This window comes from Sebastes fasciatus, chromosome 11 (assembly GCF_043250625.1).
Source record: "Sebastes fasciatus isolate fSebFas1 chromosome 11, fSebFas1.pri, whole genome shotgun sequence".
In the NCBI taxonomy this organism is placed as follows: Eukaryota; Metazoa; Chordata; class Actinopteri; order Perciformes; family Sebastidae; genus Sebastes; species Sebastes fasciatus.
In genome coordinates this window covers 3,988,474-4,008,516 of record NC_133805.1, presented here as the reverse complement: position 1 = coordinate 4,008,516, position 20,043 = coordinate 3,988,474, and the positions used below count along the sequence as shown (strand labels likewise).

Sequence of the window (20,043 nt, the reverse complement as noted above, 5' to 3'; positions counted from 1 at the left end):
CATTTACTGTAAACTGAAGCAGCAGGTTGATTTTTCTTTTTTAGACGATTTGCCAAAGAAGAAACCTCCTCTGCTTTATAAACCGTCCAACCCCGACACCCTGGCCTACCTGGACTTCAGTGTCTCCACCACCGGCATGCTCGCTGGAGTCAAGGTACACACACACACACACGCGCACACACACAAGGTCAAGTGTTTGCAACATGTGTGAATGCATACACGCATGGATGCATGCACGTACTACGTGGTTACACTATTGCGAATTTGCGCTTGTGCATTAACATATTTCATAAATAAAGATTTTTGTTTAGGATCTAGTATGACACACGTATGTACTGAGCAGGAGGGCCCATTCATCGCTGCTTGCAGCTTTAATTTTCTGATTGTTTCACAGCGTTTACATTCTATAGCACAAATAAATAACCATCAAACACTCAACACTGTGGAGACAGACGCTCTTCCCATCACTAGCGTTTTACCTGTCTGCCAAAGTTGTGGATGGCCTGATGATTTCACCCTCCGCTGTCATTTGGCGGGTGCTAATTTCCGACCCTGCTCCCACAGCTACATTGTAAACTACACTATAAACCTCACTTCTTACCCCTTTTGAACATCCCTAACAAGATTTGATCTAATATATCTTTGTTAAACAGACAGCTGTAAAATGGTTCTCCATTGCTGGTCATTGTATCGTATTCTGTGTGCCACCAGATAATCCTTCTGACAATGTTCACACCATCAGCGACCGTTGTTTCGTCATTTCAGCATCATAATCACAATATAAAAAAAACACAAAAGCCTCATTAATGAACGCTTTGAGAAACACACACTAATCAGCTAAAGAGGAAAAAGCCGGGCAGGAGGAAACAATGCCAGCATATTTCCTCATGTGCTGCTAAATTGCCTGTCCATTATGTTTAATCACCGTACTTAATGAGCAAAATCAGTCAATGCTGGGGTATTAAACGCTACGACGGGCAGCGCCGGTGCCAAAACACAATGAGGAAAACAAGGCGGACAATTTATCTGGTCACTGCTGCACCCAGAGTTTTGTTATGCTAATCGATGCGCTGTGGACATATCTCTAGTTAATTAATCGTTTTTAGCTCCAGCAGGACGGACAGGAGGTCCTGAGTCCAAATTTTAGATTTTCTTTGTGTGTGTATGAGGCTGAAGATGCTTGTTCTGTTTCTCTTTTCAAGTTCACACACCAATGAGAATATCCACACTTGTTGATGCTAGTAAACTAAAATCATTATTTCTTTCTAGAAAGAGTCGATCTTGGATCTACTGCATGCACGAATGACTGTTTTCTGTTTTCTGCTGTTTAGATGTCTCACACAGCCACCAGTGCCTTCTGCCGCTCCATCAAGCTGCAGTGTGAGCTTTACCCGTCCAGGGAGGTCGCCATCTGCCTGGACCCGTACTGCGGCCTGGGCTTCGTCCTCTGGTGCCTTTGCAGGTCAGACAAACAAACGCAAATGTGAATCCAGATGAAAAAAGCTCAATTTAGTTTTACTTTAATACTCATTCTAGTCAGGGAGGGTCGATGCAGGAGAAAGGGTGAAAGCAGGTCGAAGAGGACGTTTTGAAGAGTATCTTAAAGGGTCACTTTGGTGTTTTTCAACCCTATTTTCCCATGTTTTTGTGACTAATGGGAACAACATTTTCTGAAATTGATCCAGTATTGAGAGAGAACGCTGTAACCGGCAGCCGCGAAACAAGCTGCGAGGGCAAGTGAGCAGCGTCGATGTAACGTTACGATCACTAAAATTGCTGAAATTGATTATTATTATAAGTGTCTGACAACATTATGGAAAGAATCCTACAGGGAAATAAAACACTTTTCTTACCTTTCGCTCGATCCAGTCTGTTTGTTAGCATCATAAGACTGCTGAACTCTTCAGCTCCTGAGCTCATCATTATTTACCTTTATTTACTTTACATACTGTTTTACGAACTGTTACACCTCTGTGTATATATACATATACTGTATATTACTTCTCTGTACATACAGTAATTCTCATCATGCATATACATACTACATCCTGTTTTACATTCAGTCTTCCCATCTGAAATACTGTCGTCAACAAAATTACAAATTTACATTTAATTACTATTTTATATTTACTTATAGTTACATTTATTTTAAATGCACTATTTTATGCCGTAGATAATCATTTTGCTTTTACAGTTACTTGTGTGATTTCTCCTTTTATTTTTACATATTTTATGAGCATTGTTGAAGGAACCCGAGACCAAAGATTTTCATTGCAAATGACTGCTTTGCTGGAACTGACAAAAGACAAATGAAGAACCTTGAACCTTGTTATTGAGTCCAAGTCTGGCTCAAGGAGAAGTCTCGTTGCGAAATCTGAATATCCGTACGCTGTAATCTGGCTCACATAAATACAGACGGCCATCGAATTCAAACACTTCATCCACATCGTCCAAATCCTCTAAATATTCAGCCGTGACATTGAAAATCTTGTAGGAAACACTAAGCTACGCTTTCTGTACACCGTGTGTGTGATGTCTTCCACTGTTGTCTTCCGGCAACACGTCGCCTCGGCAGATTTCAGAACGAGACTTCTGCTTGAGCGAGACTCTTTCCGTAATGTTGTCAGACACTTATAATAACAATCGGAGCCTGTCATGGTAAAAACAAGCACTTTTAGTGGACGTAAATAACGGTGCCAGCTTGCCCCAATAGCACCATATTGCAGCCTGTGAGCAGCTGCTGTCCCTCAAAACTGGACTGTTAGTCAGTTAGATACCAAACCATGGGAAAATAGGGTTGAGAAATACAGAAGTTACACTTTAACACTTTGTTTTAGCTTCAACGTGTCCACCGGTACTAGCAATGGCTAGCATGTTAAACTCTACATACATTTCTACATTTATTTCCATCATCCTCGACATAATCCCTCCATGCTCAGCTGTTCTCTCGTCTGGTTTCTCTCTGCAGTGTGTACTCAGGTCACCAGTCCATCCTGATCCCTCCGTCCGAGCTGGAGGTGAACCCGGCTCTCTGGCTGTCGGCCGTCAGTCAGTACAAAGTCCGCGACACTTTCTGCTCCTACAGCGTCATGGAGCTCTGCACCAAGGGCCTCGGCCTGCAGACCGACTCTCTGAAGGTAAAGGGGACGCTGTGTCTCGACAAGTATTCATATTGAACACTTGTACACTCACAAAAAATTTAAAGAGGACCTGTTGTGCTTATTTTCAGGTGCATACTTGTATTTTGGGTTTTTACTAGAACATGTTTACATGCTTTAGCGTTCAAACATGCATACCGGCAGTGCTGCAGCACCTCTTTTCACCCTCTGTCTGAAACGCTCTGTTTGAGCTCCTGTGTTTCTGTGAGGGAGAGTAGCTCCCTTTGGCGTTGACACTGGGCTTTGTAACTTTGCAGACCTTTTACATGCACAAAAAAACTGTATATATCACACTAAAGGAAAGGGAAAAAGCACAAAAGGTCTTCTTTAAGTGGCATGCAAAGATAAAAGGGAACGGATCACAGATATTAAATGTCAGACAACAACAACTCGTTCTGCATCCTCCTTCAGTCTCGAGGGTTGGACTTGTCTCGCGTGAGGACCTGTGTGGTTGTAGCGGAGGAGCGTCCCCGGACGGCCCTGACGCAGTCCTTCTCCAAACTCTTCAAGGACCTGGGACTCCACCCTCGAGCCGTCAGCACCTCCTTCGGCTGCCGGGTCAACCTGGCGATCTGCCTGCAGGTCAGTCAGACGTTCACCTCTTTGCTCCTGGATTCCTCTGCTTCCAGAGACTCAGGACTTTCCTTTGGTGTGACACCGTGGCTGGATTCACTATTTACATTTGAGAAACTAGCTGCTTTTATGTCTGTCTATTAGCCTCAAAGGTAAATTACAGTTAAAAGCTTATTATCTCCTTTATACTTAAATAAAGACAACACCAACTCCACTTAACTGTGGATTAGTTTGTAAATGACGACCAGCTGCGTTTGTGTTTATAGCTGTGAATCCAGTCTGTAGTAGTTTTGTTTTGTTGTCGAGTACATTGCATCGTCTGCAAGGTGCAAGAAAGTCTCTCTTATCCAGAGTCAGAGGATGTGTTCAGCCTCGCTTACTGTAGTACCAACGTGAGAGGTGGGGAAACTGATAACTTAGCTGTCAAAGAGAAAATGCTACTTCCTAATACTCCAAAACTGTTGTATTTACATGTTGTATATTGTGTATTTACCCCCTCTAAAAAAGAGATTGAGACAGAATGGTTTAAAAGTATTATCAGTTAAAGGATTTTCCTCTCCTGCTCACTTTAAGCCTGTTCATTTCTGGCTTTGAAGTGTAAAGAAATACATGGATGTCAATGCAAGAATGACCAAAAGTACTTCTTCTTGCAGATGCAGGGTATTAAGTCAGTGATATGTTTGTTGGTAACTAGATAACAAGTTTACAGAGAGATAAGTTGCAGTAAAACATCCAAATTCAAGCCCCAGTCATTTTCTCTTCTTTCATCCAAACAAAGCAGTTCTTGAGACATTCAGCTTCTTCTCTGCATGTCTCTCTGGTTCAGCGTCATCGTTCCATTTCAAGCTGATCATTTGCTTTTACATCTCAGCTATGATTTGCAACCTTAAGTGGATCAAATCATCTTATTACCCAAGTTCATATATTAATGTCAAATAGTTTTTTTTCTCCCTTTTGCTACTTCTTAAAAAGAACAAAATCTGCTCTTCATTTAAAGTTATTTACAAGTTTCTGTAAATGCTGACCATTTTATAGATATTGATGGTAAGATATGATGCCCTTTTTAAAAGACATGTAAAGAAATGTTATTTCAGATTTTTAAATAATCAGCTGTACAGTGATTTCTAACTGCACGGAGTCAATATACACTAATATTACAACTAATACAACTAATATTACACGGCATATTGAATGACTGCTCTGTGATAGGAATAACAGAACTCTTTCTAGCAGCTTTAAATGACTAAACTAACATTTGGCTGAACAGTTCTTTCAGTCCTGACTGCTTGTTTTGTTTCTTTGAGTTTTCCATTTTGACATTTTTCTTCCTTTCGTCCTCCTTCCTTGTTTTAATCATAACCCCGCCACATATCTCATACTTGGTTTTGTCTCCGCCCTCCCTCCCTCCTTACCTCCCTCCTTACCTCCCTCCTTACCTCCCTCCTTACCTCCTCCTCCTCCACCCCTCTCTGCTGCTGTAGCCTCACAGGCTGGGAAAGCTTGCCGACCAGGTAGGGAACCACCATCAGTCCCCCCCCACCCAACCACCACCACCTCCACCCCACTGCTTGTCAGCACATCACTCATCAACTGGATTTCGATCTCAGTTTTTAGGGATTATTTTGAGTATCCACATATGACAGGAGCTGCAGTCGGTTTGGAGTCACTAAAAGTTAGTGTCTGGTCACATCAGCATTTCAGTGGAATCACTGCCCTGTCAAAGATAAAAAAATACATTTGCTTAAACTTTGATGAACTTTGAGATCTTAAAGGGAAACTCCACCAATTTTACAAAGTGTGTTAACAGGTGTTGAGGAGTTCTACCACATATGTGGAAAGAAGTAGTATAAAATAGGGCTGTCAATCGATTAAAATATTTAATCACGATTATTCGCAAATTAAACGCACATTTTTATCTGTTCGAAATGTACCTTTAAGGGAGATTTGTCAAGTATTTAATACTTTTATCAACATGGGAGTGGACAAATATGCTGCTTTATGCAAATGTATGTATATATTTATTATTGTAAATCAATTAACAACACAAAACAATGACAGATATTGATCCAGAAACCCTCACAGGTACTTATATATAATGTATATGTATATGTAGTATATGTACTTACTTATGTATAATACAATATATAAATAGATAAATAAATAAATATAACAAATTTAAAGGAAAAAGGAAAAAATAAATATGAAAAAATGGAAAATAAAAAATACATATAAAAATAAGAATGGAAAATAAAAAATATAAAAATAAATATTAAAATGGAAAAGAAAAAATGGAATGGATAAAAAATAAATAAATAGATAGATAAATAAATAAATGAATATAAATCAATTAACAACACAAAACAATGACAGATATTGTCCAGAAACCCTCACAGGTACTGCATTTAGCATAAAACAATATGCGCAAATCATAACATTAAATAAATATTAATATTAATATAACAGTAAATGAATATTATTGTGCTGGTGGAGTTTCAGAGTTAGAGAAGCAGTAGATTTAGCTAGTCTGTGGAGATGATGCTCTCTGCCATGTTGTGCTCTGGGTGTGTGGGCTTCTGACTCCCAGCATGCCGCTGTGTGTCCGGTGGTGGGCTCTGTGTACAGTTTCCCTCTGCAAAGGTCTTTAATCACCTCTGAGAGAGAAGAGGGGGATGGAGGGATGGTGGAGGAAGAGAGAGGTCGGAGCGGGGGTCTCTATCTCTTTCTTTTTCTCTGACTTGATTTGAAGTTTTCACTCTCACACAGTCAACACATCTACAGGATGCGTTGACCACACATAAGTCAAATCATATTTCATAGACGTTTGTGTTTATATTCTTGATGTAATCACTCAGCTACGTCATCATCACCCCTTTCTTCCATCTTTCTTTGGCTTTGTATCACTTTTCCCTCTTTTCTTTCCTCTAAAAGACTTTTTGTTTGCATGTCGATCAATCTGAATTTAGAAAGCTTTTTTTTTAAATGTTGGGTTAATATATATTTTTTATTTTAATTTGTTTTGTTTTGCTGATTTCCTTTAATAAAAAACCATCCCGCTGCCGTCTGTCCCACATTGTTCTCCCTTCCATCTTGTAAAACGTTGTTTGTGGGATCCCGTCTTTGTTCTAAAGCTCAAAGCTTTTCCCTCTGCTGTGAAGGGAAAGCTTGTCTCTGTGAGCACTAATGCACGAGCAGTAGCCTCCACTGGTAGGAGTAGTAGTAGTAGTAGTAGTAGTAGAAGACGTCTTTGTCCTGCAGTGGTACAATGGTAGTATCTGTATTAAAGGACACTGTGTGATCCTGTTGTTGTTGGTTTCTCAGGGCACCTCAGGACCCGACCCCACGACGGTGTTTGTTGATATGAGGGCGCTACGGCACGACAGGTGAGTTAAACCAACCACATCTCAATGAACTGATTCATTGTTTTGTAACTGAGAACTGTGATTGTATATCTTCATGGATCTAGCCTCATCATTTTGCTCTCAAAGTTCCCCAGATTGACTTCACACCAAATGACTTTTCAAGTGATTTTACTGTCGCAGACATATCTCCAATGTCGGGTTAAAATCAGGAGAGTTTTGTTGCGGCGCGTTCCCGTGATCTCGAACGTTTAGTGTAAGGTGGTCATAAAACTCAGTCCAAGCTGTCTTTGGTCAGTCTCGTCTTTAGTCAGTCTCGTCTTGACGTTCCGATAAAATCAAACAAGTTTAGTGTTATTGTAAGTTCAATGATGCGAACATTGTCAACAACCAAAAGGTGAGCTCTCTCCAGCACCAAACAGGAAGCAGGGTAGAACTGGTGGAGTTGTGGAGTGAACAAGAGCGCCTCTTTGACGCGTCCTCTCATTTGTACCATGATAGAGTGGAGACGGACAAAAGCTGCAGTGAGTATGCTTCATGCTATACAGCTGTTTTCCGTCTCCACTCTATCGTGGTACTAATGGGAGGACACGTCAAAGAGACGCTCTTGTTCCCTCCACAACTCCACCAGTTCCTCCATGGTTACTTTCTACCCCGTTTGCTGCTTCCTGTTTGGCGCTGCAGAGAGCGCTCCTATTGGCTGTTGACGATGTTTTCACGTCATTGACCTTACGATAATATTAAACTTGTTTGATTTTATCGGAAAAACAGATTTCGAGGGCTGCAGCAATTTCTTTCCACTTCTTTCTCAACAGTTTTTCTTCTTGTAAATCTCCTCCAGGAGCAGGATGTGACATCATCTCTAAAGGAATCTAGTTGTAGTCTTGTAAATAGTGATCTGTAAGATCCCCAGTCTTTACAAAATATTATATTCTGTGACTAAAATCTGTCTTTAGATGTGAGAGGGTGTCACACTTTAAAAGTCTTTTCAAAGTCTCCTAGTGTATGGTAGGTAGGCATTAAGATGACCCTGGACCCCCCTAGAGGGTCCAAGGTCCCCCCACCACAGCCTCATAAAATCCTGTTGAAAACACTGCTCAGGTATCGTCTTGTATTTTCTCATGGATCTGTTTTCATCCATTAAACATATTCTGTGCCCACAACATTTTGTGTTGGGCCTCGTGGGGTTTTCTCGTCCTGTTGCAGCCTCTTCTGGGCAGCTTCAGCTTCATGAATGTGAAGCAGCCGAGTGTTTGTGAATGGAGAGCATGCAGCTCAGCAAACACTGACAGAATATATAAAGTGCTCAGTAAAACTTGAACACGACTTGTTCTACAGCTAAGAACCGTCGCTCCTGGCTGATAGTAAAAAGTTTGAATATAATGAGAAGCTGAAAAGTTTCTTCAAGACAATATGACGATTTGAGGCACTTAAAACCCATCAAACCCAGTCTGAGTCACATGTCATGCTGGGTGACACCGTAAATAGCAGCTTCGGGAATCTCCAGAATTTGTTTCGCCAGGCTTTCAGGGGAGAGAAATGTGACTTTATGAACCGAATGGAGATTTGAAAATCGCCGCGAGGGTTCAACATTAGTGTCAGATTTCATCTTTCTAGGCGGTGAAGCTGTCAGTTTCCAGGCAACAGAGACGGACAACGACTCGGCGAGGACGAGCTAGACTTGAAATTTATTCAAATATCTCCTGACAAGGTGGTCCGGTGGGATTAAAGGAACAATACTGAGACCCAAATCAGCTCCGATAGACACCAGCTCAGAGCAGAAACCGTCGGGAGCTGTTTAACAATAGTTTCCCAGTGTGTCTGGAGGGACTTCAGCTTCCTGTTCTCTGATCCAGCAGATCATTATGTCCTTCAGCCTGCGACCGCTCTGCTGTCATTTTCCTCCAGAGAAGTCACAGTTCACGAAGCAGCGAGGCTGCTCAGTCCCGCTGTGTTTAAATATAACTGTCAGTGAACATGATTACATGTAATCACTGTTGATTTAAGCCGGCCTGTTCCTACCAGAGACGTTTATAATCTGACCGACCGCTTCCGTCACGTTCCTTTTGAGGATCAATATTTTATTTTATTTTTAGCTGTTAGGATAAAAGTATAATTATTGGTTTTCTCCAACATCCTTTGTAATTTCTTCTCAGATGATGTATTTACAGATTCACTTTTGGGCTGTGATGTACAGGAACAGAGATATCACTATCGACACGTCAAAGTGTTTTTGATCCTAAAACTACAAACAGTGAAATATGAAATTATTTTATTCTGAGAAGAGAAGGAACAATTAAAAACTGCAGAAAACTGCAAAAAGATACAGAAAATAAAATATATACATTTTTAAAAAGTTGAAAGAAATTACAAATATTTAACAACAAAAAAAAAGTTAATGGTATTTACAGTCGGGCTGTCAAAGTTAACGTGATAATAACGCATTAACGCAAATTCATCTTTACGCCACTAAATTCTTTAACTGTCATGTCCATTCTCAAAGGGGTGCCTTGACCTCTGACCTCCAGATCAGTGAATGTAAATGGGTTCTATGGGTACCCACGAGTCTCCCCTTTACAGACATGCTCACTTTATGATAATCACATGCAGTTTGGGGCAAGTCATAGTCAAGTCAGCACACTGACACACTGACAGCTGTTGTTGCCTGTTGGGCTGCAGTTTGACATGTTATGATTGTGTTGTTAATTGATTTACAATAATACATATATACATACATTTGCATAAAGCAGCATATTTGTCCACTCCCATGTTGATAAGAGTATTAAATACTTGACAAATCTCCCTTTAAGGTTCATTTTGAACAAATAAAAAATGTGCAGTTTATCGCAATTAACTATAAACAATGATGCGATTAATCGCAATTAAATAATTTAATCGGTTGACAGCCCTAATTTACAGATAAAATATTATAGCAGGACATACATTAGTTGTAGTTGACACTTTTGGCCGCGCCGAATCAAACCATGCTGCGTTGATTTGCGTTTCCATCCGGAGTCCCGCCCGAGATCGACCATCTTCGGACTCAGGCTAAAGTGACACTCAAACAAGCGCGTGTTGCGAGAATCGACTCATGTCTGTGCAGGAGACCAGAGAAAGAAAGACGTTCAGTCAAATGTGTTCAACACTGAATTAGCAGAGTTTTTGTTAGCAGCAATAAAAACAAGTCTACTAATACTTCAGGGAGGAAGAGTACCAACAGAGAAAATAACGGGGCACTTTTAATGTGAAGAATATAGGAAATGAAATGTGTTTATCACCATTTTACAGCCGCTCCTTTCACTACTAGTCACAGCCATGGTTACACACGCCCACAAGCAGGTAGCCCTGTTGTAATGGAGATGCAAGCCGAGCCAGCAGGTGTATGGAAAAGGGGCTTATGTGTTCCTTATTGGAGTTCCTGTTATGTTCGCTTCTGTCCCCTTTAATTAAAACAATGTTGTTTCCTTGAATCTGTGTTAATGTTGTTCAGTTAACAGATTTCATGGTTTTGTTTTTCCTTTCCAGGGTCAGACTAGTAGAGAGGGGGTCGCCTCACAGCCTGCCGCTGATGGAGTCTGGGAAGGTGAGGTGTTTTTTTGTTTTTTGTTTGTCCCTGTAGTTCAAATGTTTGAATAATTTAAATGTTGATGATTGGTCTCTGGTTTCTGAACAGATCCTGCCGGGAGTCCGAATCATCATCGCCAACCCAGAGACCAAGGGACCAATGGGAGAGTCACATCTGGGCGAGGTTTGTCTGCAAAGCACTTTTTACACAAACAAAGATCATGACAGCAGACTGTCAGAGGACTACAGTACTTATTACTAGAAAAAGGTTTTGTACTTCCCTGTTTAGTTCTGACTCACCTCTGTTACCACACTCGAATGTGTCGGACAAAAAAAGTCTGAAAAAAAGATCTGAAAAATGTCTGAAAAAAAAGATGTGGGCAAACTGAGATTAGTACCGCTAAAAAAAGATTTGAAAAATGATTGCAAAAAAAAGTCTGAAAAAAAAGATCTGAAAAATGTCTGAAAAAAAAGTCTGGAAAAAAAAGATCTGGAAAATTTCTGAAAAAAAAGATGTGGGCAAACTGAGATTAGTACCGTTAAAAAAAGATTTGAAAAATGATTGCAAAAAAGTCTGAAAAAAAAAGATCTGAAAAATGTCTGGAAAAAAAAGTCTGAAAAAAAAGATCTGAAAAATGTCTGAAAAAAAAGTCTGAAAAAAAAGATCTGAAAAATTTCTGAAAAAAAAGATCGGAAAAATGTCTGAAAAAAAAGTCTGAAAAAAAAGATTTGAAAAATGTCTGAAAAAAATGTCTGAAAAAAAAGATCTGAAAAATGTCTGAAAAAAAAGTCTGAAAAAAAAGATTTGAAAAATGTCTGAAAAAAATGTCTGAAAAAAAAGATCTGAAAAATGTCTGAAAAAAAAGTCTGAAAAAAAAGATTTGAAAAATGTCTGAAAAAAAAGATCGGAAAAATGTCTAGAAAAAAAAGATCTGAAAAATTTCTGAAAAAAAAGTCTGGAAAAAAAGATCTGGAAAATGTCTGAAAAAAAAGATCTGAAAAATGTCTGAAAAAAAAGATCTGAAAAATGTCTGAAAAAAAAGTCTGAAAAAAAAGATTTGAAAAATGTCTGAAAAAAAAGATCGGAAAAATGTCTAGAAAAAAAAGATCTGAAAAATTTCTGAAAAAAAAGTCTGGAAAAAAAGATCTGGAAAATGTCTGAAAAAAAAGATCTGAAAAATTTCTGAAAAAAAAAATTTGAAAAATGTCTGAAAAAAAGTCTGAAAAAAAAGATCTGAAAAATGTCTGAAAAAAAAGATGTGGGCAAACTGAGATTAGTACCGCTAAAAAAAGATTTGAAAAATGATTGCAAAAAAAAGTCTGAAAAAAAAGATCTGAAAAATGTCTGAAAAAAAAGTCTGGAAAAAAAAGATCTGGAAAATTTCTGAAAAAAAAGATGTGGGCAAACTGAGATTAGTACCGTTAAAAAAAGATTTGAAAAATGATTGCAAAAAAGTCTGAAAAAAAAAGATCTGAAAAATGTCTGGAAAAAAAAGTCTGAAAAAAAAGATCTGAAAAATGTCTGAAAAAAAAGTCTGAAAAAAAAGATCTGAAAAATTTCTGAAAAAAAAGTCTGAAAAAAAAGATCGGAAAAATGTCTGAAAAAAAAGTCTGAAAAAAAAGATTTGAAAAATGTCTGAAAAAAATGTCTGAAAAAAAAGATCTGAAAAATGTCTGAAAAAAAAGTCTGAAAAAAAAGATTTGAAAAATGTCTGAAAAAAAAGATCGGAAAAATGTCTAGAAAAAAAAGATCTGAAAAATTTCTGAAAAAAAAGTCTGGAAAAAAAGATCTGGAAAATGTCTGAAAAAAAAGATCTGAAAAATTTCTGAAAAAAAAGATTTGAAAAATGTCTGAAAAAAAGTCTGAAAAAAAAGATCTGAAAAATGTCTGAAAAAAAAGATGTGGGCAAACTGAGATTAGTACCGCTAAAAAAATATTTGAAAAATGATTGCAAAAAAAGTCTGAAAAAAAAGATCTGAAAAATTTCTGAAAAAGAAGTCTGAAAAAAAAGATCTGAAAAATTTCTGAAAAAAAAGTCTGAAAAAAAATATTTGAAAAATGTCTGAAAAAAAAATTTAAAAAAAATATTTGAAAAATGTCTGAAAAAAAAGTCTAAAAAAAAAAGATCTGAAAAATGTCTGAAAAAAAAGTCTGGAAAAAAAAGATCTGGAAAATTTCTGAAAAAAAAGATGTGGGCAAACTGAGATTAGTACCGTTAAAAAAAGATTTGAAAAATGATTGCAAAAAAGTCTGAAAAAAAAAGATCTGAAAAATGTCTGGAAAAAAAAGTCTGAAAAAAAAGATCTGAAAAATGTCTGAAAAAAAAGTCTGAAAAAAAAGATCGGAAAAAAAAGTCTGAAAAAAAAGATCGGAAAAATGTCTGAAGAAAAAGTCTAGAAAAAAAAGATCGGAAAAATTTCTGAAAAGAAAGTCTGAAAAAAAAGATTTGAAAAATTTCTGAAAAAAATGTCTGAAAAAAAAGTCTGAAAAAAAGATCTGAAAAATGTCTGAAAAAAAAGTCTGAAAAAAAAGATTTGAAAAATGTCTGAAAAAAAAGATCGGAAAAATGTCTGAAAAAAAAGTCTAGAAAAAAAAGATCTGAAAAATTTCTGAAAAGAAAGTCTGAAAAAAAGATCCGAAAAATGTCTGAAAAAAAAGATGTGGACAAACTGAGATTAATACCGCTAAGGTTTACAACCTTAATCTGATTAAAGTGATCAAAATGTAACTGTTGAAGTCACTTATTCAATCATTCCCAGAAAAAATAACCTGTTAGTTTTTTAATATTTAGAAAATATTAAGGCTGTCAATCGATTAAAGTATTTAATCACGATTAATCTCACATTTTTTATCTGTTCAAGTATCAAGTGTCAAGTATTTAATCCTCTTATCAACATGGGAGTGGACAAATATGCTGCTTTATGCAAATGTATGTATATATTTATTATTGTAAATCAATTAACAACACGAAACAATGACAGATATTGATCCAGAAACCCTCATTTAGCATAAAGAATATGCTCAAATCACAAGTTCCCGTCATCCGTTTTTGATGGGATTCGTCCTTTTTGTATGACATTTTCTGGACATAAGCAAGTCATTGATTGATTGAAAATGTAACTGATAAATGAATTGATATCTCATCATGTCCTCTTTATAGGAGTCAGTTTCCCTCTTTTACACATTAGATATTAGAGCAGTAGAGAGCTCCACCTGCTCCATGTGGTGTAACAGCTGACTCTGTATGTTTGTAGATCTGGGTGCAAAGCGGCCACAACGCCAGCGGTTACTTCACCGTCTACGGAGACGAGGCGCTGCAGTCGGACCATTTCAACTCCAGACTCAGCTTCGGAGACACGCAAACCGTCTGGGCTCGAACCGGATACCTGGGCTTCCTCCGCCGGACCGAACTGACCGACGCCAGCGGAGGTGAGGACGAAATGATCCGTTGGTAGAATACTGGTGAACGTGTGATTGATCGATGGGGCCGACACTGACCTTTTAATGTTCTCATATAACAGAGAGCAGGATTAAACCGCTTCAGGGCGGATTTTAAGTGCTGCCAATCTTGAAGGAATCCATTAGTCTGGTTTTCACCGGAGAGTTACGTGATGCTCTCAGAGAGGATTTTCCTCTCTGATGAATCTGACTCACTGCAGTCCTATTTGTTTATATCTTTTGTATTAATGTAGTCAGATGCTTAAACACGGAATAATAGTAGTAAATATGTTGCTTGAATCCAAAAATGTCATTACCAATCTTCATAAATCTATATCCGTTTTAACCATAAGGGCTGCATGTACCAACAGCTCAGTCCTTAAATCAACCGAGTTTATCTTTATGACTATAAATCAGTGGAAACCGCTTATCGTGATCACGTCTGTCCGGGGCAAATTTATTACTATAAGCAGATTATTATTATATATATATGTATTTCTTTTATTTATTTCTCATGCAGATTACTGCGACGGCGTATTGTAGGTAAAAAAAATAAATTAAATAAAATTACAGAGGTAGGGGGAGAAGGTGACGCCTTCACCTGCGTCCGTCAAACCCCTACCTCATGTGAAATAACACAATACACAAATAGTATTCTCTAATTTTTATTTACAAAACATTTTGTCATGAAGTTGCTGTCAGAAAACAAAGTTACAAATGTATTTAACTTGTGTGTGTGTGTGTGTGCGCGTGTGTGTGTGTGTGTGTGTGTGTGTGTAGAGCGTCATGACGCCCTGTACGTGGTCGGTGCTCTGGAGGAAGCCATGGAGCTGAGAGGGATGCGTTACCACCCCATTGACATCGAGACCTCCGTCATCAGGACGCACAAGAGCATCACAGAATGGTGAGTAACGGCAACACGCTAACATGAGACATCATGACATCGTGACATCATGACATCATGACATCATGAGACATCATGAGACATCATGACATCGTGACATCATGACATCATGAGACATCATGAGACATCATGAGACATCATGACATCATGAGACATCATGACATGGCATCATGACATCATGACATCATGGCATCATGACATCATGAGACATCATGACATCAGGACTACACAAAGAAAACTGTAATGACTAATTTGTGGTAATGTTTCCATGCAAATGATGGCATTTTTTCTATTAATTTTTTTCACCTACTGTGACTTTTAAATTACTTTTTATGACTTTTCGACATACTATACTATGATGAAAAAGTCACATACTAAATTATAACTTCATGACTACTTTATGACATACTATACTATTAATATTTCATTTCTTTGGAACTGCTTTACTATGACTTTTTTAGGACTTTTTGACATACTGTGCTAGGACTTTTTCTTTTTTTACATGCTATACATATGTAAAAAAAAAAAAAATTCTTGGCATACTATGGCTTTTTTAGGACTTTTGCGATATTTTTCTTTTTTTTTCATTATACTATACTGAATTTTTCAACATATTATACTATGATTTTTTTGATGAGTTTTCTCGACATACTATACTAAGACTATTTTGGAACTTTTTTTGACAAACTATAATATGACTTTTTTTCAACATACTGAATTATTCATTTTCTTGACATACTATACATTTTGTTTTTCGACATAATATACTATGACTTTTTAATTTTTTTCACATATGACTTTTTCTCGCCATACTATGACTTTTTTTTCTTTTTTTTTGACATACTAAGTATTCTTTTTTTTTTTAAATTCGACATACTATACTATGACTTTTTTTGACATACTATACAATGACTTTTTTAGTTTTTCGACATGCTATACTATGACGTTTTTATAACTTTATTTTTCTATGACTATTTTTACAACATACTATACTATGATTTTTTGTGACTTTTTCAACATGTTATATTATGACTTATTTTTTCGACATACTTTACTATGACTTATTGATTTATTTATCGGCATATTATACTATGACTTTTTTTTACTTTATGAATTACTTTTTCAACATACTATACTATGAATGTTTTGTTACTTTTCAACATTCTATACTAACACTATTTTAGAACTTTTTTGACATGCTATACTATGACTTTTTTATTTTTCAACATATTATACTTAATTTTGTTGTTTTTTTCGACATCATACTATGATTTTTTTTTTTTTCGACATTATCATATTTATTTTTTTCGACATTATCATACTATGATTTTTTTTTTTCGACATTATCATACTATGACTTTTTTTTTTTTCGACATTATCATACTATGATTTTTTTTTTTTGACATTATCATACTATGACTTTTTGTAATTTTTTCAACATATACTATGATTTTTTTTTTTTAAAGTAATGCAAAAAAATTACCACAAATTTTCGGGCGATCACAAAATAACCCTGTGAGATCCTGAAGGGACTCGTGTCATATTTTTCTCTTCTTCTCCTGTCCCTCCAGCGCGGTGTTCACATGGACCAACCTGTTGGTGGTGGTGGTGGAGCTGGACGGCTCGGAGCACGAGGCCCTGGACCTGGTCCCCCTGGTCACCAATGTTGTCCTGGAGGAGCACTACCTGATCGTGGGCGTGGTGGTGGTGGTAGACATCGGCGTCATCCCCATCAACTCCCGCGGCGAGAAACAGCGCATGCACTTGCGCGACGGCTTCCTGGCCGACCAGTTGGACCCCATCTACGTGGCCTACAACATGTAACGCCCCCTGGTGGACAATATGGAGTTGGATGAAAGATTATTTAGGAAGATGCAAAGACGGTTTGCTTCTAAGACTTAAAAGAATAAAACCGGAGTCCGAGGCACAAGAAGTTAGTCGACTTTTTTGCCCTGTATTTCTCAGGCAGCGCTTACCCCCAGGCGATGTGCTGCTACCAACTAGCTCCCAAAATCCAGTGGTTATGTTTCGGTTATTAGCGTTCAGGCCGTGGTTTTAATTTGGAGGAGGCAAGATTTGCACTCAAGCCTGAGAGGAAGTGCAGCCAAACCCATCCAGAGCAAGAAAGTTCTCCTATGTGTCTCCTCCGACTGTTTACCGAAAAGTGGCAATCGTGCATCCCAGAGGCGGAAGAGGACAATCGTTAACAAAGATTCTGGCTTTTAAATTGCGTGTGGCTCACTTTAATATTTTCCTGTTAAGTATTTGCTGAAGTTGCTTGTTTTTTTTTGTTTTGTTTTTTTTCGTTTAGTTTTTTAACATGTCCTTGAAAAAGTTTAGGCTATTTTTTGAAAAGGATATTTACACTAAAGCAAAACAAACTGTGGCAAAAATGATATTTTACGATATCAACCAATTACAAAGAGCGAGATATGTTTTGATACGAGGGTGTGGGTCTGAGGGGGGGCGAATCGCAGCTGTCCTTCAACTTTACGATGAGGTACTACATGTTTGTTTCATGCTAGCTTTGTTTTTTGTTTTGTAAGCGTTCATTTTTTTTTAAATTCTTTATTTTCTGAACCGTCCGTCCCATCTCAGCGGGACATCAGTGTGCTAATAGCTACCAGCTGCAGCCTTTAACTCCGTTTATTTGTTCCGTACAAACATGCTTTGACTGAAGCGAAACAATACAAATTCATATCATGTAAGTATGTACAAAAAGAAACTGATTTAATTTATTTTGTTTTCTCTTTTAGAAGTATATGACGAGACATTCAAGAATGTTTTGCTCTTGAATATTTGCTAATATAAAAAAAACAATAAAGCATTGTATTATCTTGAGTGAAACACACTCACGTCAAGCATATTATGGAAAAATAGAAATATATGATTATAGATTATATTAGAAGTAAAGGATTCACACCAGACTGAAACAGATTTTACACGCAATGTTTTTTTTTACCTGCACGTTGGTCTGAAATGTTTAAATCAGTTTTATTTCACATGAAGAGTTCTGAACCAAAGCATCAACTTCTATTGGATTAAAGGACCCTTTCCTTTCCAGGTTTTGGATTCTATGACACAAAGTTGTCTTTAACGGAAAAGCATATCCATTTACTGTCTCTTAGTTCAAGATAAATTAAATATGTCATTAATTTCAGGGCAAAGATTACATATTTTAAGCATGAATTACTGAATTCCGGGGGCGAAACTAAGCATATTAAATGCACAAATTGTAATTTAAGATTTTAATAATAAAAAAAAGTATTGTCTAACATAACTGTGTGTGAACAATAAGTGATCCACGACCTTTGCTGACCTCTAGTGGCAACCAGGAGGAATTAAAACAACATTGTCGTTGCACTTTGGATCAGAACTCTTCATATAATCACGTTTATTGGGGAACAAATAGGTTTTATGGTCTTTAAATAGGAATACATTTTAAATTTCTGTCATTTTTTTAAATTCTCCAATTCAAACAGACCAACAAGCAGCACTGGATTATTTTAAGAAAAAGGTGAATCCTCATCAACGCCTTTGAGTGTCCCCGGGATGGTAGGTTGGCGAGCAGCCGCTACTATTGTAAATATCAGAGTCAGAAGTCCTTCATATTTTTTACATGGACAGATAAATCAGGGCTCATACAGTGATGTCACGACAGGAATAAAAGACTGAAAACAGGAAGCAGAAGGTGAAGGCGTTTTACCAGAGGCCCTTTAAACTCATCACAGAGCTGTGGAGAGGTCAAAGGTCTCAGGAATACAAGAATGTTCTAGTTTCAACACACGAAAAGAGAAAAAAAAGCACTTTCTTCACTTTCTTTCTTTCTTGTATCAGCAAAATGTATGTCGTCCCCTCCCCAGTATGTTTTTTTTAAAGGTTTTAAAAATGTCTTATTTGAGTTGACATAAAGTCTTTCAATTCAATAAATATTTCAGCAATTTTGACAATAAACATGGGATGTCGGTGTATTTATTATTAGTATGTATGTTTTGAGAAATTGTTGAACTAATATGTCTGAAATATGTTTAAAAAGTGTCTTTAGGCCATCTATGCTACATATACTATACTCTATAGTATGCTATAATATAGCATGTGGAAAAAAAAGTCATAGTATAGTATGTTGAAAAAAGTCATATTATACCATGTAAAAAAAACATAAAAAAATCATAGAAAAATTAGTATAGTATGTCGAAAAAAAGTCAGAGTATGTGGAAAATATTAAAAAAGACAAACTATAGTATGTCGAAAAAGTCGTAGTATAGTATGTAAAAAGAAAAATCATAGTATAGTGTGTCCAAAAAGTCATATAGTATGTCAAAAAAAGTCGTACTATAGTATGCCGAAAAAAAATGTCAAAATATGTCAAAATGAAAAAAGTCATAGTATACTATGTCAAAAAAAGTGAAAAAAGTCATAGTATAGTGTGATGAAAAAAAAGTAAAGTCAAAGTATAGTATGTTGAAAAAAAATCCTAGTATATGTAAAAAAATCTTAAAAAAGTCATAGTATAATATATAGAAAAAAGTCGTATATTATATCGAAAAAATTCATAGTATAGAATTTCGAAAATAGTCATAGTATAATATATCAAAAATAGTCAGTATAGTATGTCAAAAAAATGTAAGTCATAGTAAAGTATGTTGGAAAAAAGTCATAGTATATTATGTGAAAAAAAGTCATTGTATAATATTTCAAAATTAGTCAGTATAGTGTGTCGAAAAAAAAAAAGTAATAATAAAAAACTGGAAACACAGGAACTTGTTGATACATTTATTTCCTCCATGTTAGCACATAGAATATATTTATATACATATTGCTAGCTAAAGCATAAAAAAATGAAGAAATGTCAGGAGCATAGAAAAAATGTTAAGCCACAATTAATAGTTTACATATGGACAGAACAGAAGATGACCTACCGGAGGTGAGGACAATGGAAACTTTACACAGGTTTTTATTCCAGTTGGAAGTACATAAGTACTCAAAGTACAAGCAGGATATCATCTAGTACTCACATGGTATTATGTACTGTAATACTGTGGAATAAGA

General features: G+C 36.7%; 1 protein-coding gene across 9 annotated transcripts in view; it reads left to right on the top strand.

Moving 5' to 3' along the window:
- The window catches only part of LOC141776438 (disco-interacting protein 2 homolog C), a 214,947-nt gene extending 195,999 nt beyond the window's left edge, over positions 1-18,948 (top strand). For 7 of the 9 annotated variants that reach the window (XM_074650041.1, XM_074650042.1, XM_074650040.1 and 4 more), the window contains exons 28-38: positions 45-154; positions 1,332-1,462; positions 2,969-3,137; positions 3,570-3,740; positions 5,213-5,242; positions 7,050-7,111; positions 10,613-10,670; positions 10,761-10,835; positions 13,907-14,081; positions 14,871-14,994; positions 16,566-18,948. In XM_074650041.1, coding sequence (XP_074506142.1) covers positions 45-154; positions 1,332-1,462; positions 2,969-3,137; positions 3,570-3,740; positions 5,213-5,242; positions 7,050-7,111; positions 10,613-10,670; positions 10,761-10,835; positions 13,907-14,081; positions 14,871-14,994; positions 16,566-16,818 — 1,358 coding nt within the window. In that variant the 3' untranslated portion in view covers positions 16,819-18,948. The remainder of the gene's footprint in view (positions 1-44; positions 155-1,331; positions 1,463-2,968; positions 3,138-3,569; positions 3,741-5,212; positions 5,243-7,049; positions 7,112-10,612; positions 10,671-10,760; positions 10,836-13,906; positions 14,082-14,870; positions 14,995-16,565) is intronic. The other 2 variants (XM_074650044.1, XM_074650043.1) reach the window with 1 other exon arrangement.
- Positions 18,949-20,043: the final 1,095 nt, after the last annotated feature.